General features: G+C 42.1%; 1 protein-coding gene across 4 annotated transcripts in view; it reads left to right on the forward strand.

The window, feature by feature from the left end:
- Positions 1-23930, forward strand: part of Gpd2 (glycerol-3-phosphate dehydrogenase 2) — a 134090-nt gene that overhangs the window by 52821 nt on the left and 57339 nt on the right. For all 4 annotated transcript variants that reach the window (XM_029470737.1, XM_021155445.2, XM_021155443.2 and 1 more), the window contains exons 3-6: positions 419-590; positions 15331-15455; positions 16725-16822; positions 17844-18007. In XM_029470737.1, the coding sequence (XP_029326597.1) occupies positions 419-590; positions 15331-15455; positions 16725-16822; positions 17844-18007 (559 nt within the window). The remainder of the gene's footprint in view (positions 1-418; positions 591-15330; positions 15456-16724; positions 16823-17843; positions 18008-23930) is intronic.

Below are 23930 nucleotides of genomic sequence, written 5' to 3' on the forward strand. Positions count from 1 at the left end.
AAAAAAAAAAAAAAAAAAAAAAAGAAAATGCACAATGGTTGTAACGTATTATTTTCCACTTTCACATAGTATCTATATGTTAAAATCTTATCCAAATGGTTTGATGCTACTGGGTAAAATACTTCCTTCTGATTCCCCAAATTGGTTTACGTAGAAAGTTTGGAGTTGCTACACAGTGGCAGAAATAATTAAACTTCGCTATATATAAAATTCAAACAGTTGAAATTCTGGATTTACAACCAAGTGTTCTGTGGGTAAAAAAACTGAGACCCACATAAAGAAATCTTGCGACTGCATGTGGGGGGTGGGCTAGTCTTGGTAATCTTCATCTCCATTAGGAATTTCTTCACAGTACACTGTATGCTTTGCTAAATTGCCATTGGAGTTGTGTGACCCCAGCCTGCGTGCTTTCCCTCAGGTGAGCCTGGCGTATGTGGAAGCAGCAGGATACCTCACGGAGCCTGTGAACAGGGAACCTCCCTCCAGGGAAGCTCAGCTCATGACTTTGAAGAACACACCAGAATTTGACATCCTTGTTATCGGAGGAGGAGCCACAGGGTGTGGCTGCGCACTAGATGCCGTCACCAGAGGTGAGTCCTTAGAAACATTGCGTCTTCTCCCCATTGTGAATGCCGTCAGTGTTTGACTCGTGAGCTCACATCTATCTTGGTGTTCCTTAATTTTCCATCCTTCCTGAAACATTCTTGCAATTTTCAAAATCTAGGCCCTCACAACAGTTTTAAAATGAAAATAACCATAAATATACACTTAATCTCCACAGATTTATTTGAAAATAAAACTCTATATTCCTGAAAATTTATTCATGTACACCATGTAGCCTAAGTATTTTTTCTGTTTACCCCGAATCACGATAAATTTAACATATAGACACACCGGAGTCTACTCTTGTTACCACATTGACTCCTGTTTTCATAGAGTTTCGTGCCTCCAATCGCGGTGTATAATTTGAGGGAACTTATACGCCAACATGCTAAAGCAGGTGGGGAGAGCAGATTAGAATCATCACAAGGCAACTTGAGCTTAGCTTTCTGGCCACTGTGGGCAGGAGAGTGGAGAAATGGCTATCTTTATGGGAGGCTATGCTTGTGATGGGCTGCTCTACTCAAAGGAATTATACAGGTGAGGATCTGTGCTGAAGAGGGTCCTTTGTATAGCAGGAGTCAGTCAGGAAACTCCGCCCCCCTTCAGTTACTTTCTTGATTTATACAAAAATATATAATCATTCTTTTAATTTCAGTTTTGCAAATGCTTACTGCATGTATAGTCATGTGGAAGGCCCAAGAGAATACACAAATATCTATAGTCATAGCCTTTGGGAGCTTTTGCACACAGATCACATGGCAGAGAGTGTGTACCTTTCAATCCGGCATGATAAACATATAAGTAGGCATGGGAATTTTTTTTTTCTTTGTGGCATTTTGAAACAGGGTCTCTCTGTGTAACAACATTGGTGGCCATTGTAGAATTCATTTTGTCGACTAGTTTGTCCCTGAACTCAAAGAAATCCACCTGTCTCTGCCTCCTGAGCGCTGAGATTAAAGGTGTGTGCCACCACCACCACCACTGCAGGGCAAGGTATGCATATTCTTATTGACAGCGTAATCAGGAGCAGAAAAACTACTGGCACATGTAACAGCTTGATAGGGACCTGGCTTGAAGAAATATGCTGGAGAGAGTGCATGTGGGGATGGGGGAAGCAGAATCTTTAACTTGGGCCACCAAGGCCAGCAAGAAAGATTATGAGGAAAGATTTGAGAGGCAGGAGGTTGCCAGCTGACAGTCTTGATTTTCCTGAGTACACCTCTTGATGTCCCGGAGATAAAGAGAGCGTTGGTAATTTGGAAGGAACAGAGAGGGGCACAGAGAGGGGACATGGAGACCAATGCCTTGGTGAAGTGGGATCTAGAAGTCCATCATTATGGGGTGGGAGTTTAAACTGCAGGTTAAGAAGAGAGGATGCTGCGCTGTCCTGGGGAAGATGGGGAAAGGGCTGTGTATCACAGGTGTGCCTTAGTTTGCACAGGAAGATGAAATACATTTCCCAGAGCCAGAAACAGGGGCAATGGTTGTTGAACAGAAGAACAGAAGAAAGGGACCCTGCACTTAGAACGGATCTAGAACAGACAGAAGCAGTGTGCGGTGTTCAACGTACGTGCGGGGTGCCAGGAGGGAAGGAGGGTTGGGGGCATATGAATGTCTGTGTGCACACCTAGTATTGTCAAGAAGCAGAGGAGATAGTAGACTAGAATCCAGAACTGAAAACTGGCCAGTTGTCCATAGTAAAGAGAAAAAATGAGAAAGGGTTCTCCAGGAGCAGAGACGGGTCTGGAGCTGAGGGAGGGCAGGGAAGCGGATGGAGATGCAGGAAAGCCAGGGTGCTTAGAGGATCATGAGGTGGTTGGGATGAAACAGTCACCAAGGGCTTCTTATTTCTGCTCTCCTTTGGGGAAAGTGTTGCCTGTTGTTCTCCTTTGTGTCCTTTTCCATGTCTATGAAAAACACAGACAAGAACAATTTCGCTTTCTCTTCTATAGTGTGTGTCCCCCCACCCCCACCCCCCAAAGCAGTCTATTTAGTTTCTCCATGGGTTTTGCATTCATTCTTTGTCACTGGAAAACACTGCTTGATTTATTTTCACTAAGTGGGGATGAAGCTTTCTTTCCTTCTCTCTCTCTCTCTCTCTCTCTGTGTGTGTGTGTGCGCGCGCGAGTGTTGTACACATGCACGCATGTGAATTTCTGTGTATGCGTGTACATACAAGGTGCAGAAGTTGAGGTTGATGACAAGTGTCTTTCTCAGCCTTTCCACCTACTTGTTTATGAAACATGTCTGGCTAGGTCACCCAGTCTGGCCTCAAACTTTAGATCCTCCTGACTTAGCCTCCTCCCAAATGCTTGGATTTCAGACATGTGACAGCAGTCTGGCTATTTTTGTGTTTTTGTGTGTGTGCTGGATACTAAATCCGGAGCCTCGGGCCTGCTAAGTTCATCGCTACTGAACTATACCCCCGGCCTTATTTTTTTTCCCCTTATTTAAAACACTACCAGAATGAATTGAGTACCATTATGAGCAAGCTCCGAGCATACAGACATTAGATATGGACTGCTAAATTTTTTTTTTTTTGGTTAAGCAATGAAGTAGGCATTCAGTAGTGATTGGAGCCGTGTCGGTAGTGATATTGATGGTGATGATGTCGATGATGATGACGATGATTAGAGTTTCCGTGAGTTTTATAGTTGATATCTAATAAAATGATGCACATTGAATATTTTGTGACATATTGATACCCACCTTAGAATTACTAGTTGAATGTGTCGTTTCTAGGTTTGCGATTTATTGTGGGGATGGGAATAATGTTGATGATTAAAACATACAAGGAGGTGCTGAGGGTAGTCTGTATTTACTCTCACTGTGTTTTCTGATTATATCAGTGGCCCTCTGAAGTGTGAAATAACCATGGGCCTTTGGTTAATGAATTGCACATTGTTGCCGTTCATTCATGGAATTTGCTCTTTTATTATATTTGATGCTTCACTTAACAACAAATTTTGCTTTCTCTGTGTTTGATATGTTTTTACCAAATTATTCCTGATTGTCTCCATTAATCTTTAGTCACATTTGACAAAAATAAATTACTGTGATCTTTTAAAGTTACCACTAATAATTAGATTTTTTTTTCAGAGCATCAAAGTTTTGGGGGGAAACCACTAGATGTGGAAGGGCTTTTACAGAAATGTTTGCACAAGCTTTGAGAGAAAATTCTGGGCTGATAATGGCTAGACGAAGGCTCTGGAGGAGGAGTTGTGGAGCCTTCATAATGCTCATATTACGTTCTCATCCTCTGTAGTTTCTCGGGGATCAATTCTCATTTGTTTCATTTGGGAATATTATTTCCTAAACATAACAGGCACAGTCTTGACTCACATTCTCCTGTAGGTCTAGGATCAATACTAATGGCTTCACTGGTCAACACATCTGGGGCTAGTTCCTGGGTTGGAGTATGGGCCCCAGGCTCCTTGGTGAGGGCTTTGCTCCCAAGGAAGCAGAAATGAGGAGACCGGTTGGTTTATGCAGTCTAGCCTCAGGTGATTGCCTGGCTCCTCTCTTTTCCTTTTAAGTGACTTTACCTGTGTGTTGTGTCCGGCCAGCAGATCACAGCCTGGGTTCTAGCCTGGAAAGGCATTTTGGAAACCTGGAAGAGAAGAGGGGCTAGCAGAGGGGCTAGGCGGCGAGAGAAAGAAATGCAGCTAAGACAGGCATTCTGATCAAAGCTCAATTTTACTTGTTCAGACGCTCAGTTATAAAGGAAGTGGGAGGGAACCCGATTTCCCGCCAAACAATCTCGGGATCAAGTAACAGGGTGGGCACGTGTGTGGCTCCAAGCGGCAAAGCGGCACGGTCCAGCAGTAGGCGTGGCAGGACGAATGAGCAGGAAGCTCCACCCCTGAGCAAACGGGTTCCAGGCTGGGTGAGGGGGAGGCTACACCTGTGTGCATCTGGAACCACCCAGGACCTTATAATCTGTTTAAAATCTAACTTACAAAACTTGGCTTTATGCTTGTGTGTAAATTGCAGAAAGAACTTTCTTGTTGGAGAAGTGTTCACACAGTTGTCTGTTTGAAAATGTTTATTAGATCCAGGGTTGTTTGGACATGACTGGTGCCAGAAGGGTCAGTAGTTCAATGTTTTCAGACCATGCTTGAAAAGTCTAAAAGCGAGCAGCTGGAGAGATGGGGAGACAGCTCAATGTTAGGAGCACTCACTGCTCTTTTAGAAGTCCCGGGTTATAGAGGACCTGGGTTCGGTTCCCAGTACATGAATGAATTGTGGATCCCAAGATTCTGATGTTCTCCCCACTTTTCATGTGGGTGTGTTTGAACTCACAAAGGCATACACATAAAAATTATCTTTAAAGAAACCCTAAAAACAAAATAGTGCACAGGTATTTCTAGTTCATAGGAGGTGCAGGGTGGCCACTCTTGAGCTCACTGTGTTTCTTGCAAGTCTGGGCTGTGCAGCATGGTAAAGACACAGGCTATGGGTGTGGAATGAATCGGGCTCAAATTTTAGTCTTATTGCTTAACTTAGCCTCAATTTTCAACAAGTGTCATAACTTTGCAGAGAAATGTCCAGATCTTCAGGAATAATTGGAGGGTTGTAGTGATGTTCTTTTCCATAAACAAAGGTTTATGTGTTCTTGTTAAAAAAAAATTCGGAAGAGGGAGAACCTTGAACATCGCTCATCCTGGGGGCGGTAGACCTATATGTCTTAGTGTCCCTCCCCTCTGTTTGCGAGAGTGGGTTGTGTGGTTGGTATTTGTCAATTTGGCTTAAATCATCACCTGGGAAGCGGGAACCTCAATCAAGGAATTGCCTCCAGCAGACTGGTCTATGAACTTGTATGTGGAGGGCCGAGTACACTATGGGTGGTCCCATCCCTTAGGTAGGTGGGTCTCTGCTGTATAAAAAAGGTGGCCGAGCAAACCAGTCTTCTCTGCTGCTGTGGCTTCTGCTCTGAGTTCTTTCCTTAGTATAAATGAAATAAGCCCTTTGCTCCTGTAAGAGGGTTTTGGTCAAGTTTCTTTCTTTCTTTCTTTCTTTCTTTCTTTTTTTTAATTACAGCAATAGAAATTAAACTGGAAGAGTGGAGGAAGCTGCATTTCAAGGTGTGAAACTGCAGAAAGCTAGCTCACTGCTTGCCAGACTTTGGAAATGGTGTGATGCTGCAAATCTCTGACCACTATTTTGGAAATCCAACTTTCTGTTGTTTTTGTTCCCTTCGTCCTTCCCTTCTCCCTCCCCCCTCCCTCCCCCCCCCTTCCTTTCTTTCTCTGTACTCCAGACTGTCCTGGATTCTGCCTCCTTCTGTCTTCTGAGTGCTGGGATTAAAGGTGTGAGACCCTAAACCTGCCCTTTAACACATTTTAATGGAGCAATTTCTTTTGTCAAGGGTCAGGCAGGCAAAACTTCAAATTGTTTGTGTTAGGGGTTCATATAGTCCAGACTGACTGCGAACTAGCTAGGTAGCAGAATTTCTGATCCTCCTGCCCCCACTTCCTGCGTCTGGAATTAGAGGCATGCATGCACAGCCACGTCTAGTTTAAATTTCAGATATTTTCAAAATTTGCTTTGTCTCTCACAAACAGTTATCTATTTACCTAGGTTCTACCTATTTATTTACTTAACCTTTAGACATTTTATATACCAATGGTTTATTCTATGTGTATGGATATTTTTCCTGCAAAGGTCAGAAGAGGGTGTCAGATCCTCTAGAACTGGAATTAGATAGTAGTTAGTTGCCATGTGGGTGCTGGGAATCGAACCTGGGTCCCCTAGTGCCCTTAACTGGAGAACCATCAGTCTGGCTTCATTTACCTTTCCATTCTGCTTATCTACCCCCCCCCCCCCCCCCCCTCTGTCCCTCATATTATGTCTACCTTTTTTTTTTTTTTTTTTTTTATTTTTTAACAAACTTNTTTTTTTTTTTTTTTTTTAATTTTTAACAAACTTAGTTCTCTGACAACTTAATACATGTGTATAGTGCAGTATGATTGCTGTTTCCTCTCGTCTGCTCTTGTCTCTTACCATTATCAACCTTTCTTCCTCCTGATTCATTCATTCTTTGCCAGTTTCATAATTTTTGTTTTATGGCCCATTTTATTTAATCAGGACTACCTGTGTGACCATTGGGCAGGACTCTCCACTGGAGCTGGTGGGTTCCCCAATGAGCTTATAGCTATCGCAAATGATTTCTCCTTTCCTCTGAATCTATCAGGAAATTCTGAGTTTTCTGTTTTGATCTGTGTCTAGATTTAGTTGCTACTGTCTTTAAGATCCATCTGGGACTTTGCCTATCACCGTCTTCTGCCTTGTGCTGATCTTGACCATCTGTGGAGCCAGCTGAAGCCTTGGCTCTGATGGTGTGGTCTGGGCTGTATTTATCTGGTGGTGTGGTCTGGGTGTCCGGCTGTGACCCAGTAGATAATCCCCAGCCCTACACAGTGGTCAGGAGTAGCTTGCCAATTTCCTGTACAAAGTAGAGACCCTTTTCTTCCGTCTCAGCTCTCAAAGGCTGAGTTCTTTGTTTTACCCACAGTGGATAGGGATAGTCTGCACCCTTCAGAAACAGTCCAGCTTCTGAGCCCACCAAGACAGAGACATTTAAACAGTCTGCTGCATTACTGGTCCATGAGTGTTTATCTTAATTTTGAATCAACTACATCTTTTTAACGTAATTTTGTTTGAAGAAAGAAAGGAGTTGTTTACAGGTGGCTGTGCAGTGCCACATTAACTAAATTTTTGTTATTTAAAAGCGTATGTATGTGTGTATGTATGTGTGCATTCGTGTCTCTGTTTGTATGTGTCTCTGTGTGTACATGTGTGTGAATGTGTGGCCGTAGTAGGAAGGCTGGTGTTACAAGTTTATATCATCACATTTAGCTTTTTATGTGGATTAACCTCGGGTTGTATGATTTATACTTTTACTTCCTAACATACTTTCCTGACTCCCAGAATTTTATTTATAGCAGTATCCTGATAACAAAATATCAGGACATATATATATATACACACACACACACACAAATATTTACAGACTATAGACTCTTAAGCAGTGCAAGAATATGGCAACACATATAAAACATTCTATATAATTAACCTCAGGTTCCATTGACTGTCGTGTTGTTTCTGTTGTTTCATCTACTGATAACATCCCCCCCCCCCCAGACACTGGCTATTTTTATAGTAACCGAGGTGAAAGGAAGGAATGATAGCAGCACCTCTCACTTCTTGAAACCATAGTATTAACTTTTAAAGACCATTTTATAGCCTTAATATTGTATGTATATCTAACATAAACGTGCTAATGATATATATAGATATAGATATACACTCTACAGTTATATATTTGTTATATATTATCCATTTCCTAATATGAGGATAGACAGAGGCATTAAAATAACCGGTATGTAATATTTTACATGCCAAAACAGCAGTCTTTTTTTTTTTTAAAGATTTATTTATTTATTATATGTAAGTACACTGTAGCTGTCTTCAGACACACTTTATTTATTATATGTAAGTAAGTGTACTTATGTATTATATGTAAGTACACTGTAGCTGTCTTCAGACACACTTTATTTATTATATGTAAGTACACTGTAGCTGTCTTCAGACACACTTTATTTATTATATGTAAGTACACTGTAGCTGTCTTCAGACACNCCAGAAGAGGGNGNCAGATCTCNTTACNGATGGTTGTGAGCCACCATGTGGTTGCTGGGATTTGAACTCTGGACCTTCGGAAGAGCAGTCGGGTGCTCTTACCCACTGAGCCATCTCACCAGCCCCTACATGCCAAAACAAAGCTAACATTCCCTGTCAGACAGCGCCAGGCAAAGTGTTGGGTCCTGACCTTGGCTTGTCTTGGCTGCTGGGCAGCCAGCCTCACATGGGTCTTGTCCTGGAGAGTCCTTCATGAGAACACTGGGCCTTGGGGTAGTCTTCTTTATTAGTAATGGCAGTAGTTCTTGGAAACCCAAACAAGTGCCCATGGGTTTCTAATGAACAAGGGCCCCAATCTTTGTGTAGAGTCTCGTCTTTTCTCATGCACCATTCACATTGGCTGCTTGTGCTTATTATAGTACTAAGGCAGGAGGGACCTTAACTTTTTGACTTGTGTGTCATGGCCTTGGTGTCTCTGATTATTTCATAGCAATGACTTCTGCTTTCCATTTAGCAAACCATAGCAACTGTATTTCTAAAAATCTATCCTAGTGACATGATTGCAGATACAGGGACTTTAGAGGAAAGTACAGTCTTGCAGCTCAATCTGTAAGAGTGAAAAAAGAAACTAAGCCAGATGTTCAAAATAAGGAACTGGATAAATAAATCGTAGCAAACGTTTAATGTAATACTTTCAAATGCTTTTAAAATAAAATTGTATACCATATTTATTGATGTACAAAATGTTTACAATAAGCAGTGGTTAAATCGAATCTTTGCAAACCTGTACATGTGCACACATACAGGTTGTAGACGGGCATGGAAAATGTGAATGTTTAAACACCCAGATGTCAATGGTGGTTATCTCTGAGTGCTGTAATTACAGGTGGGTTTTATTTTGTTCTCTTTGCATCTCTGCATTTATTATATTGAGCTTATTTTAGTGCATAGTAAGATAATCGGTAGAAGGCATTAAAATATATTTCTGTTCTATTCCACGTTGTGAGAGTTAAATGTCATATCATTTCTCCCGTAAGTTGTAATTATTCCCTTGTGTGCATCCAACTGTCTTGGTCCATGAGTTGATTTAGTTGGAGATAGCTAGACAGCATCACTTAGTCCAGAAGAGCTGGGTTTCGTGCTCGCCCTTCACCCTGCCTGGAAGGTATGCTTTCATTCAGTGTGCTAACTGATGGGGTGAGAATGAATGGAAGGTAGATTTTTGACCAGATTCTTTACAAATCACCTTTCTGCCTGAGACTTCACTCAAAATTTTATCGCTGCTGTGGAATTCCTGAAACCACCCTTAAAAATTTATAATACTACTAATAAAACCCCTCAGATAGAAAGATGCTAGCAGTTGGTATTGGTTTGATTCTCAACGTTATTAAATACACGAATAAATAACCTAACAAAAAGTAAGAGAGGAGAGAGGGAGGGGAAGCGAGAGAACTAAACACCTTCTTACAAAATCTTGATTGAACTGGGGGCTGGAGAGAAGGCTCAGTGGCCAAGAACACTGGCCGTTCTTCAAGAGGACCCGAGTTTTATTCTTTGAACCCGCATGGCAGCTCCCAACCATCTGTAACTTCCCGGCATCTGACAGTATCTTCTCCTCCTCCATGGCACCCAGAACACATATGTTGTATATCCACACATGCAGGCAAAATGCTCATATACATAAAATAAATAAATATAAAAATAAAATCCTTGAACCTAATTACTGGTCTAGGATGTGGAGATTCGTCTTTCTTCTCTGAAGGACAGTCATTCGTTCCCAGCCTTCTCAGCTCTCGGCATCTCAAAAGCATGCTTTTGATCTCATCATACCTGTCTTATGTAAGAATGCAAAGCGCAAGAGTTGAATGCCGTATCAAAAATGCCACTTAGTTATTATTCCATTAAGCTAAAGATGTCCCACTCTCACCTCCCCTAACTTATCCTTAAGTTAGAAGTCGAAGCTTTTAATTTAAAATCTCTGAGAAGGGAAATATTAGATGTGAAAAAAAAAAAAACAGAAAATAAATGAAAAAGCAAGCTGGAGTCCAGTGTTGAGAACACTAATCCCCAGCCTTGGAGGCCGGTGAAGGGAGTGTTTCCTGCTACACAGAGGGCCACACAGGACTTGTTACAGGGAAGCCTGACATACATAGTGAGGTCTTACCCCTACAAATCTACACACAAGCACACACGCACACACTCGTGCATACACCCACACACCCACCCAGGACCACTCCCACACAGGCATGCACCCTGCATACCCGCACCATAAATATTTTAGTCAAGTGATCAATGAATGTCACACAATCAGCCGCGGCTTCTGGTCCTGCTTTGACTTTGTGTTTCTTCTTTTCTTTATCCCCATCCTGCAAAATTGAGAATTCCAGGACACCAGATACACGGGAGTCAAGGTTCTGATTTTTTTTCTTTCTTAGTAGTTTAAACAACTTTCAGTTTACATGTTGGTTTTAATACACTGACTTAGCAGTCATTTTGGAGACTACGGTTTGTTGTATGCTTTGGGAAAAGTAATAGAAATCGGACAAGATAACTACCAGAGGAAGGCTTGGTGTAGCTGAGTGGCTTATTTTAAATTCCATTGTTACTTACAATGGTTTTTCATGGCCATACATACAAATAACTTGTAAAATAATTCATGGCCGGATAAAAGCAGTGTAAAGAGCTTGACCTAGCCGGGCGTGGGCCTTTAATCCCAGCACTCAGGAGGCAGAGGCAGGCGGATCTCTGAGTTCGAGGNCAGCCTGGTCTACAGAGTGAGTTCTAGGACAGTCAGGGCTACACAGAGAAACCCTGTCTCGAAAAAGAGCTCAACCTTAAATATATTCTAGAATACCCGCCTGTGGTGGCTTACTGATTCTTGTAACAGCACACAGAGTTAGGGAAAGAAACATCTACCCTGACAGCAAGGGTCCCTGAGACCCCTGCTAGAGCTGCCTCCTGAGGCCAGGCTCCTTCATTGCCTTGGCAACACTGTGAGCCTCAGGTCTGTTAGTAGCAATCCCCTAGCTCCATCCCTCTGCCTTCACCCAGAGAAAACTTTATAGAACCTTCTCCAGCTTTGTCATCTTAAACCCTTCAGTGATACCCTTGTCAGGAGGCATAGCAGTGTCAATCCAAACAATCTCTCAGAACTTCTAAGGAAAAAAAAAGATTAAAAATTGCTTTAAAAAAAAGTTGCCCAGGCAAGCCCTGGTTCCTGGAAATGGGCACCCAGGACAGGATTGAGGAGTACTGGACTTGCAGGCCTCATGCTTATCAATGTAACGAAGCATCTTAACTGAAACTGGTCTTAGATGTGAACCATGTTCTTAGAGGCATTCCCTTTTGAGGCTATCCAGTGATTGTTGCTGTGGCTAACAGTGGCCTTTAGAACACGATTCAAATACCCCAGTGTGGGTGAAAAGCTCCTGGTCACTTCCTTGCAGGACAATCACACATACCCTGCTTTCTCTCCAGCCCCTCAGTGACAAGCAGCCTGTGACAAGGCTGGAAACTCCCAATCCTTTGCTAGCCACCCACCCTCCCTCCATCCTTCCTTTCTTCCCCTCCCCTTCATCTTTCTCCTTCTCCTTCTCTCTCTTTGTCTTCTATGTCTCCACACTCTTGAGTTAGTGTAGAACTGAACAGTTCTCCAGCCTCTGCATCCTAGCATCCTAGCATCCTAGCAACCTAGCATCCTAGCATCCTAGCATCCTAGCATCCTAGCATCCTAGCATCCTAGCATCCTAGCATCCTAGCAACCTAGCATCCTAGCATCCTAGCATCCTAGCAACCTAAGACTGGGATTACAGGTGAGGTTAGTAAGTTCAGCTTGCCTCTTAAGCTTGCCTAAGCCTACCTACCTCCTCAGCCGTTCCTCTTGAGCAAGACTCTATGAACTCAGCTTTTGTTGAAGGCTGCTTCTCCAGCAGTGATTAAAAACTAAATTGGGCTGCTAAAGAGATGGCTCGGCAGTTAAGAATGCTGACTGCTCAAGTTTGGTTCTTGACATCCACATCATGGTTCACGACCACCCATAACTACATGGGTATTTTGGATGTTTTATGCATATTTGTGTGTGTTTCTGGGTGTATGTATGACCTCTTCTGTTATTGCACACATGAGGTGCACATACATACACCCAGGGACACACACAAACACACATAAAATAAAGTAAGTAAAATATGGAAAAGACACCCCCCTCCCCCCAGTGGTCATCACTGTTCTTCACACAGGAATCTTTGTTACCAGTAAAACCCCTCCCAGTTTTAAGTGGCTTAAACAAAAATACCCATAAGAATCCCTTCATCTCATTTGGGATATTTAGGAGGCACAGTGAGTGAGCCTTCTTGGGTCTGTGGCTCTGTGTGTATACTGGCAGTGTTTCTTTGTGACTCACGTGGTGCTGGCAGGGGCAGTTTCCCTAGCTGTTGGACTAAGGCCTGGCCTCCTGATGACCTGTCACTTGGGGCCTCTTGTTTCTACAGAGACCACATGATAGTTTGCTTCACTAGAGCAAGTTGCTCCCCATAGGGAGGGACTGAGGTGAGGGGAGGCATGGGCTTACTGAGTTACTCTGTTCTCCTGCTGGGGAGCGGGGCACTGCACACAGTACACCCTCAGTGAGGGCTGTCTGGGAGGTCTGAGATCACAGCCTCGAGGGCTTTTGGGGGGCTACCAAATAGGAAGCTGAGGTTCTTGTCCTCTCAGCTTCACTTTCCTGCCTTTCCTGCTACAGGCAACCTGATGCAATAACTGGGATGCTAGGGTTTAAAGAGAGGCATATTTTAAATAATGTGGCTCCTAAATACCATCTGAAAGTCAACTCCCTCGTCTGATCTTCAACTGCAGAAAAAAAGGGACTAATTTAGAATACCAAAAGATCTCTGTAGGATTTACTAAGTAGAGGTGGTGGCGTGTGTGGAAGAGGTCGGCAAATGTTATTTTGAGTATCTGCAGTCGGGTTCCTGCCCTGAATTCAGGTTCTAATCTGGAGTAAGACAAGACTTCTCTTCTCTGAAGAAGGCCCTGGTGAGTCTCTGTGTTTCCTGATTTGCCTGGGCAGAGCCACTTGACAACTGGCCCAGATGCACTCATGTCCAGTGTCCATACTTTGACTCTCAATTCTCTTTTTAAAATATTCACTGTTTTGCTATCATTCCCTGTCTATAGCACACAATTAAGCACTGGTAATGGTCTCATAATTGAGAGTGTTGCAGAACTTTTTCCGGGGTGTATGTCTAAGAGCAGTGATGTGGGTTGACAAACAGTACTTGTGATTTTTTTTTTTCCCGAGACAGGGTTTCTCTGTGTAGCCCTGGCTGTCCTGGAACTCACTCTGTAGACCAGGCTGGCCTTGAACTCAGAAATCCACCTGCCTTTGCCTCCCGAGTGCTGGGATTAAAGGCGTGCGCCACCACGCCTGGCTAGCATTTGTGATTTTTCTTATTTTTTTCCCCCCAGTTTGGACACCGACAGTGTTTGATCTTGAATCATACACCTCTACTTTTCAATCTTCATTGTTTCTAAATATTTTGTTCTTTAAAGTCAAGAGAATTGCTCTGGTTTTACTGTGACATTTCTGTTCAAATTTTAAACTGTTAACTATTATCAGAGCAACCCTTTGGCACTTAACGGCTCTGAACTGAATGCATGTGCTTTCTCCTATCCTAGCTTTGTGAGTCCAAATTGTTCTGCCTCGCATTATGATTGTGAATGGACCCGCGACCTAACCAATTGCCTAAGGGAGTAGTAGCCAGCTCCTGGACATTCCCAGTGCTGCCTGTGGATGGATACCACAGGACTTGTGAACTTGAAGAACCTACCTACGGTACAACACGGACTTGGAGCACTGCTGCTACCGGGAGGCCTCAGAGAGGCAGGGTGTCTCTGCAGGAAAAGAAATCAGAAGTAGATTTTTTTTTCTCCCTAAGAGATTTTTAGTAGTCTTTAGGTAAAGGGGATGGGTTGGCTTGTAGGATGTACCTATCTTTGTTCAGTCTCATCCTAGAAAGAATATTATCTTTTAAAAAAATTCCCTGATTTGAGGTTTGGGAACTGGATTGAAGTCCTCTCAGGAAGAGTAGCAAGTGTTCCTAACTACGGAGCTATGTTTTCAGCCCCAAGAAGGTATGGACACTCCGGTCCATGCATCTTAGCTTGTACTTCACTTTAGTATTGAAATGGTATGCCATACATAAAACATACAATGTTTTAACCTGCACTGTCAATAACAGTAGAACTTTTTTGACTTTGTAAATCTTTTGTGTTTAGGTATGGGTGTGTGTTCATGTGTGTGGGGTCAGGGACAATCTTGTTTGAGGCAGCTCTCTTGTTGTTTGCCACTGCATACACCAGGCTAGCTGGATTGTGAGTTTCTAGGAATCTCCTGTGTTAGCCAGTAGTCTCTCTGTAAGAGTTATAGATAACTCATTACTTCATCCATAATTTTGTGGGCTCCAGGGATTGAATCTCAGGTCTTCATGCTTGTATGCTTTCGTGGCAAGTACTTTACCCAACCAACCACTCTCCTCTTATCTCCTGGGAATTCCCACCTGTCTGTGTCCCTTACAGCATAACCACTACCTCCCTGACTTCCTTATGCACTGTATCATAGGACCTAGAACACAGGAGTCTGATTTGGTACTGTTAGTGAATGCATAGAGTGCACACAGAAGCATAGAGTGCAGGAAAGGAACAGTTTGCCCTCCGTAGGGAGGGACAGCCATGCATTCTAAACGCTGCGTGATATCCACTGATGCCATGTGGGAAAAGATGGTGCCCGACCCTCCTTTGATCCCCTCACTACACCAGAGAAACTTGCTGCCCTGGAATTGTATGGTAATGTTGCCTAGGTGTGATCCATTCACAGTTTAATATGCTTCCAGTTCAGTCTTGACTTGTCCCCCAGGAAGAGCCTAAAATCTCTTCATTAGAATATAGACAGTGTACTGCACTTTGAATACAAATTTATCCATGTTCAGACTAATTTTTCCAGCGATTGTCTCTACCCTGGAGAAGTGCCTTTAATGAATTACATACAAATTGTGTAATTTAAGAAGTTAATTTGCTTTTCTGGTTACACAGGACTGAAAACAGCCCTTGTAGAGAGAGATGACTTCTCATCGGGGACTAGCAGTAGAAGCACTAAATTGATCCACGGTGGTGTGCGATACCTCCAGAAGGCTATCATGAACTTGGATGTTGAGCAGGTAATTGTGTATGCTGGCTGTTAAACAAAAATTGCCACCGTGCTTTTTCTACCCAATTAAGTCAGGCATTTTTTTTTTTAAATAGCTTTTAACATTTCTTCCCGTTCAAAATACCTGTTTATAGTGTATGCTGCTTGGAGCATCTTTCAGGGAAGATGTGCTTGTTCGTTCTGGGTAGGATTATGTTTATGGGTAATCGGGGCCTTTTTCTGTACAAGCATGTCAAAGGAGCAGATTTACAGAATCACTTTTGGATATGTTGCCTTTTAACAAGCGTGATTGGGTTTTTGCCAATGGCTACCAAATTGCTACTTGCGAGCAGTTTCTGGGGAGCTGTGTTGCATTGCCGACAGAGTACCAAATTGATCTCTTAACTGCAGCTGCAATCATGCAGTCATATTGTCACTGACATATTCTTGGGGGGGGGGGGATGGTCTGAGTCACGCTTTCTGTGTGTCACACTTTATTGTGTCCAGTCTGCCATCATTTGAAGACTGCCAAGGCAGTGTAAATCAGCTTCCGTCCATATCTGCTTTTCATACAAGGGAAACACAGCAGCATGGACTTGCCATTGTCAAGTGTTGAGTCTGTCCCCTTTCTCGCCTTGACAAGTCAGTTTTGACTCTGTCCCCTTTTCTTACGTTTCTCTTCAGCATCCGTGATGGAGGCAAAGAAAACAGCCCAGAATTCACGATCTGCTGATTTCTGATGTGTTCTGCCTTATTTTGTCAATATATACCGTCATATTGTCATGTGTAAAATTCGTATGATACTAATAATGCAGGCATACTGGGGGGGGGGTGTCATGGGAGTAAAGACAAAGGCTTTTTTCCCCCCATCTGTAAAATACTTGTCCAGGGCAATATAGCATCTTTGTTGAGTTTACGGAAGGCCAGAGAACTTGCCATGAATTTGAACAATCTGTTCTCTCTTACCTTGAGAAAACAGTCTGGGGAACAGAATAAGGGAGCAGTCCAGAGAAAGCAAGATAAATGGTTACAATAATCTTGTAACTCAAGTCAGGAAAATATCTTACACCTGGGAACTCTGACAGCATGTTTTTCTCCTATGCAAATACAGTTAAGGTTTCTAAAAAATCTTTGAGGTTGACAGCATGATGTATTATTAGAGATTTGATTAGGGGGGAGCTCTCCTCGCTCCGAGGTAGAAGGTTTCTGTATATCAATCAGTTGGCAGGGTGTCTATTTGCCATTTGAAAATATTATGATCTGTTACTGCCAAACTAATTTTCTCTGTTTTGATTTTCAGTATAGGATGGTGAAAGAAGCCCTTCACGAACGTGCCAACTTACTAGAAATCGCTCCTCACTTATCAGCTCCGTTGCCTATAATGCTTCCACTTTACAAGTAAGCCTTTGCCTTCACCTGCGGGCGATGGGCTTGTCTGAGGTCAGCAGATCAACAGGCTGAGACTCACGGAAACAGTCCTTCTGTGTGTGTTTCTTAAGGAGGCTTTAATTGGTCTTAATCTTTAATCCATTTCAAATACGTTCCATGGTGTATTTAAAAATGAAGGTTTTTAAGGGTACTCTGCGGGACCCATGTCTAAGGGCCAGATTTTTGAAGGCTAAGAAGGTTGAGTTCTGTGTTTGTATTTAATGGAATCTCATTTCAGTTTCTTGGAGTGTGTAGGTGAACACCTGTGTTTACTCTAAGGCATTCAGTGAGGTCCTGTGTGCAGTGTAGAATGCAGAACTCCCTCCCCCCCAAAAAAAACTATCCTGATAACAAAATCTGAAACTACAGTGTAGCAACCCAAAACCCAGCTATCATTTTATTATCTAAGTTAATATAGATGAAATTCATCCAGGAGGTGTGATTAATCATTTCCCTAATGTTAGAACTGAGTATGAGGTTGCCTTAGAAAGATAGACCCAGTAACCTGGAAAGGTGGGTTATGGCATTCTTTTCACCACATGGGTGGTATAGGGCTTGACACAGGTTTGACCACCTAGTGCCTGTTTAGTTACAGATTTCTGAGAGCCTCTTCAATCTAGTTGCAGTCCACATTTACCAAGGCCTCCAACCCACACTGTTTGAATCCATCTTGCAAGGCACAGACATTGCTGTTTGTTTATTTTGGATGCTTCCTGAAGAATTCTAACCCGGAGCAGGCAGGAACCACGGAGGTAGTCAGAAACTCTTGCGGATTCTCCTGCATGGCAGCTAGCGTGGCGCCAAAAGCAACTTTGTGCTAACCCTTCCCACTGCCTCCCGCACCCCCACTCTCCCCCCTTTTGCAGCCTACTACTTGTGGGTATAAGTTTGCTTTTCCTTAACTAGCCTTTCTTGTAATTTTAAGGTGCCAATCTATAGTGCTATATACCGTGTTTCTAAAAACACCCTTCTCTCTCTGCTTACGCTATAGGTGGTGGCAGTTACCTTATTACTGGGTGGGAATCAAGATGTATGACCTGGTTGCAGGGAGTCAGTGCCTGAAGAGCAGTTACGTCCTCAGCAAATCCCGAGCCCTGGAGCATTTTCCCATGCTCCAGAAGGACAAGCTGGTAGGCGCCATTGTCTACTATGACGGTATGTGATATTTCTTTTCTTTGTGCACGATGTTCTTCTGTCCGGTGATGACCACCGAGAGTACACTGACCCTTATTTATCTCACGGCAGAGAAACAGGCTCGAGTTCCACTTTCCATGTCAACCTTAAGGAACAAACAAATGCACTCACGTAGGTAGAGAGTCACCATATTTGGTAGTATTGGCTGAAAAACTACCCACAATGATTTGCTTCTAACCTTTCTTTTTTTTTAATTAATTAAGATGCTATACATATATATTCTAGGCCAGACTGGCCTGGAACTCACTGTATAGACTAGTCTGGCTACATATTTGTGTTCATTTTCCTGCCTCAGCCTCCGGAGTGCTCGTATTGTAGGTGTCAGCCAGGACAACTGGCTCTCTGTGTAATTAATGTATTCTTTCTCCTATTTTGCTTTTGTCTCATGGTTGGCTTGGCCCATTTCTCATAGCTATGCATTTCACTCCACCCTCATACCACTCGATTTGTTATATGTTTGGCAGGGAATGCCTGCCTTATGTATATATTCTGATGTTGAAAGCAGCCGAGGAGCTGTAGGTTATCTAGTGAAACCTCTGTTTTCAGGGGGTTATCAACCTAGAGAGGAAACACCCCCTGGGCTGAAATTGACACATTGTTTTGTACAGACATTCGTCTTGCCTAATATCTATTTCCAATGTGTTCACTATGAATTCTTTTCTGCATGTGTGTACACCACATCACTTGCTCGTTTTTGTTTGAGGAAACTGAGCAGTATATTTCCAGACAGACCACAGTCAACAGCAACAATACAGAGCAGTATAAGGAAAATCATTTGTGAATCTTCGTTGGGCATTTGAAAGTATGTACAGGACTAGAAAACAATGTAGTGACATTTCTCTATATGGAACTAAGAAGGCACAGGTGGTTGCACCTGTCCAAATGGTTTAGAAACTTTTTGGCACAAAGACGTCTTAGGCTCTGAATCTCTGTGATCCCATCCTGCTATGTGCTCTTTTTACTTGGTGTTAGATACATAAATTCTTAGCACAAATGAATGTTTTGTTGTGCTGTTTTAGAAGATTTGATGAATATTTCCATGTTATATTATGTGATACTGTATCTGCCTTTTAAGGCCTCCCTCCCTCCCTCCTTCTCTCTCTCTCTCTCTCTCTCTCTCTCTCTCTCTCTCTCTCTCTCTCTCTTTTCTTTGTTTCTTTTGCCTTTTATGTAGCTCCACTGTTACCCTTCTGAATCAATTCAGCTGCTGTCTGACAGGCTTTTATATATAAATGCAGAATGTACGTGTGCAGAGGTGGCAATGGGGACCAAACTTAAGAAAATGTCCTAGGAGCAACAATATTAGAAAAATGTTAAGGGTCTTAGACAGACATTAAAAGCTAGAAAATTAACAGTTTTCAGAGACTTTCAGCATCTGAGACACCACAGGGGGGGCCACTTAACTACTTTTTGGTGCCCTTGAAGGAGCCTACATGTTAAAGGACAGCCTTCACCGTGAATCTGCTTTCTCTGCATCAGACCCTTAATGTTAACCATTGTAGTTTATTGGGTGATTACAGTAAAGAGGTTTCTGGTCCAGGAGGAGGAGGCATTCTGTAAATTGCATCCTGTCTATACTCATGTGGAAATATTTGTGACCTTGGCCTTCTCTTACTTCTTCCTCCCACACAAATCCTCTCAAATTCTTACTGTTTCTATAGCATGGTGTATATGTTAGGTACTACCGTCTTATGTGTTAGACTGTGCATACTGAAATCACTCACTGAGGAAAATCACTGTCATACCTGGATTCCTAACTGTCTTAGTTTGCTGTTATCATGAATTATAGATACTTACTGTGGAGAATCCAGGGAAAGCCTGTATCCTAGTTATGGATGTATTACTGTGAGACCCCATGACCAAAGCACCACTTATGAGAGACAACATTTAACTGGGGCTGGCTTATAGATTCAGAGATTCAGTCCATTATCATCATGGACTGAATAGCAGTATCCAGGCAGACAGGGTGCTGGAGAAGGAACTGAGAGTTCTATATCTTCATCCAAAGACAGTAGAAGGAGATTGACTTCCAGGCAACTAGGAGAAGGGTCTCAAAGCCCACAGCCACAGTGACACAGTTCCTCTAACAAGGCCACACCTACCCCAACAGGGCCACATCTAATAATGCCACTTCCCATGAGCCAAACATATTCAACCTACCACACATTTTGTTTTGTTTTGTTAGATATTTAATTTGATTCAATGCATGCAAGACATTTTTTCAGTTTTCCTTGCATTGGAAAGATTAGTGTAAGGAGAAAGTCAGCCATGCTGAACATTGCCCAGTGGTGACCAGCAAGTCTGTGATTCAAACCAAAGTCAACTTTCTCTGCCAAGTTAAATGTGTCTCTATGAAACAAACAAACAAACAAACAAACAAAAATCTCTTTTGATGAATCTTTATAACTTGCATATACTTGTGCCTATTTTCCACTTCAGCACATTACATTAATCTTAGTCACATGTTTGTATTTCTCTGTCAATAAATGTATTTCCTTAAAAAAAAAAAGCAGAGTATATACTATCTTGCTAGAATTAAGAGGAAAAGTTCCTTTAATTCAGAACAAATTCACTTTTATAGTTTGTTATAGGCTATAGAAATCGAAGTTGATGAAAAATTATTGAGACTTTTTTAGAATAATTCAAAATTGATGTTTGGAAATTGTATAGTCTCAAGTTTCCAACTGAAGAAGTCAAAACAAATTACTCTGGGCATTTAAATTTAAATATTTGCCTTTCACTTTGTTCTGAAACTACTCAGGCTTAGATTGTAATATTAAAGGTGAGGCAAAACAAAAATGTATAAGAGTAGAGTTGTTTGCCCTCACAGTGTATCCACAGATCTTGACAGATCCTGTTTTAGCCAGTATGGTGTGATGAGCAGACCAAGTGTCCCTGTGAAAATAAAGAGAAAACCCACACCAGGGCAAAGGAAGTAAGCACACTGAGTAGCGCTCTCAGAATAAGGAGAGGAAGCCCCAGTCTTTTTGAATCACAACAGACCCACTTGTATACTTTATAAGACCACAGTTTCATTGCTGAGATGAAATAGCCTCGTGTTCATAAGGAACTATCATGTGTATGGTTATGCACATGGCTTTTTGGCTATGAGCTACACAAGCACTAAAACCTGAAATCTCTAACGCTCAAATGAAAAGCCAGGCATGGCCCTGTGTACCTGTAATCCCAGGGCTGGGAGGTAGGAGTGGGTTGGGTGTCAGCAGAAATGGGTTGCTAGGGTTTGCCTGGATGGCCAGCCTAGCTCCCACACTCTCAAAATAAGAATAAACTAAAACCAAGCAAGGTCCAGCCCTAGCGAGAGACCCTGACTCAAGGGAATAAGGTAGAGGCAACTGTGGAAGATGCTGAGGTTATGACACACACATGATAAAAAAACCATTATATTACAAGTCTGTAAGGCAATTCAAATTTTTTGAAATGAAACCAGGCCTGAAATAGCTTTAAACACTATACTTAAATTCATATACAATTACCTATTTTCAAGTAAACAGAAGGAGTTTTTATAATTTTATGTGATGCGACTCTTGATTCTAATGAAAAGATCACGTGTGTTCATAAATGAAGTTCTGAATGATGCCAGAAGTTTTATTCACTACAGACTCTTATTACTGATATGTGATACAGTTGCATCAGTACTCGTGAATGCGATGTTCTGACACCATCGTGGCACAGACCAGCTGCGTTGCATGAAGTTAACCCAGGGATTGAAGTTGACACAACTTTTAAGGTCTCCTCACCACAGAACTGTTAGAACTTTAAGGTGTTCATTTAGAAGAACAAATTGTACAAATACCAGAAGATTATATTTCTATTTATTTATTTATTTATTTATTTATTTATTTATTTATTTGTATTTTGAGACGTTCTCAGTCTGTGATGCTTGTCTATGTATAAGTACATATTTACACTATGTAATTCACTGTGTAGAACCAGTTAGCCTCGATCTCACAAAGACTCATCTGGCTCTGACTCCTGAATCCTGGACTTAAAGCTGTGCACCGCTATATCTGGCTCAAGAGTTAATCATAGAACCACAGTTATTGCTAAATAAATTCAGATAGCCACTGTTTATGATTAAGGCAAAATAAATTTTCCTAATTAAGTTTCTATATGTGATAGAACATTTCTTTTTTTTTTCATTTTGCTTGTTTGCTTTTGCTTTTCATAGGCTGGCCTTGAAGTTTTCTCCCTACTCCCTCCCACTTCTTACCCAACCTCTGCCCCCCTCCCCCCCCTTCCCCTCCGTGCTGGTTTGTAGGTGTGCTTCATCACACATAGCTCCCATACTGTCTGATGTCATTTATGGGCTATTTTGTATGTGGCATACATATGACCCGCTGTGGTATTTCACTGTTAACTGTTAAATGACAAACTGATACATATGGAGGAATAACTGCTATCTTTTTATATGTAGGCAGAGTAAATGTCATGTTTCTCCATAAAAATCCAGATGAAATGAAAGGATACAAGTCACATACCAGTTACAAGTCCTTGCATTCTTAATTGAAAACTTATAATTTGTTCCTTAGTTTTCTCTCTGAACCATTACCTCTTGTCTTCTTTGAGCTCCTAGGCCTTAACAACTAGATACTTAGTAGTTAGGTCTACACTGTGTGCACTAAGGGTTACCAGGGAGAAAGAACACTGACCAAGCCTTCTCTAAGAAAGCCGGAAAGTGCTGAAAGTATCTCTGCTTAGGTGTCTCTTCAATTGTGTGACTGCTGCTGGGGGTACCTGGTCCTGAGGTAGTCGTTGTGTCATCTTTCAGCTTTAGTTCAGTTTTCTAGTTCCTCACAGTGGTGGCACATCCTGGTAATCCCAGAACACAGGAAATGGAAGCGGCAGGATCAGGAGTTGAAGACCACACTTAGCTATATACTCAGTTCTAGGCCAGCCTGGGTTAGATAAGACCCTGGCTTTTATGTGTGTTTGTGTGTTGAGACCAGCTCTCACTATACAGACTAAGCTTGCTTAAACACATGCCTGCCTCTGCTTCCTCAGTACCAGGATTAAATGAACGTGCCACACCATCCTCAAGACTGTGCCTTAAAAATAAAAATTCTAGTTTCCAGAGTACACTCCTGGTGCCACTCTAGATGTATTTTTGTCACCCAATCCTGTGTACAGAAAGTGAGATATAATTAAAAAGCATTAAATATTTACAGCCATTAAGTAACTCCACTAAACCTCGGTAAAATGAAATTGGAGAAAAAAATTATACCTCTAAATTTTCCCTTCTGTCAGTCAAGACATGGATAGAGATGTCTGTTACTTTATACCCAGCAATGCTTCTAAGTATTCCTTACACACAGATGAAAATACCAACCTGAAGAAATTGTATTGGCTTTCCCAGTGTGAATAAAAGTTGGTTACATCTGTGTTTCAAAAGGGGAATTAAAAAGCCATCATTCACTAGAATATTCATTTTTATTCCAGTTTAAAACTCACAGCATACATAGATGAATTCAGCTGGTGAGAGAGCAAAGCCAATTTAATCTCTGGCTCCCCTGAGGTAAATGTAGTTCACGGTCCTGCCCCCACTCCAACCTCAGCTATAATCCCTGGCTCCTGGAGGTAAGAATGCAGTGAAGTGAGGAAAATCCTGCAGCAGGATATAATGATCCAAAATGACAGGGACAATAATGACAATGAATTTCATGTCTCCCAGTCATGAGCTGAAGATGCTTGACTAGGCTGACGTATACAATTAAATTGTTACAGGTACAGCAGGAGCTTGCAGTTAGCTGTGTGCTTTGGGGAGACGATGCCTCGGGCAGAAGGCAGATAGTGGAGTCTAGCCTCTTTTGTTAGGATCAGTCTATTCTTCCTTTAGGCACGCACCGAGACCGTATACTTTAATAAA

This window comes from Mus caroli, chromosome 2 (genome assembly GCF_900094665.2).
Source record: "Mus caroli chromosome 2, CAROLI_EIJ_v1.1, whole genome shotgun sequence".
In the NCBI taxonomy this organism is placed as follows: domain Eukaryota; kingdom Metazoa; phylum Chordata; class Mammalia; order Rodentia; family Muridae; genus Mus; species Mus caroli.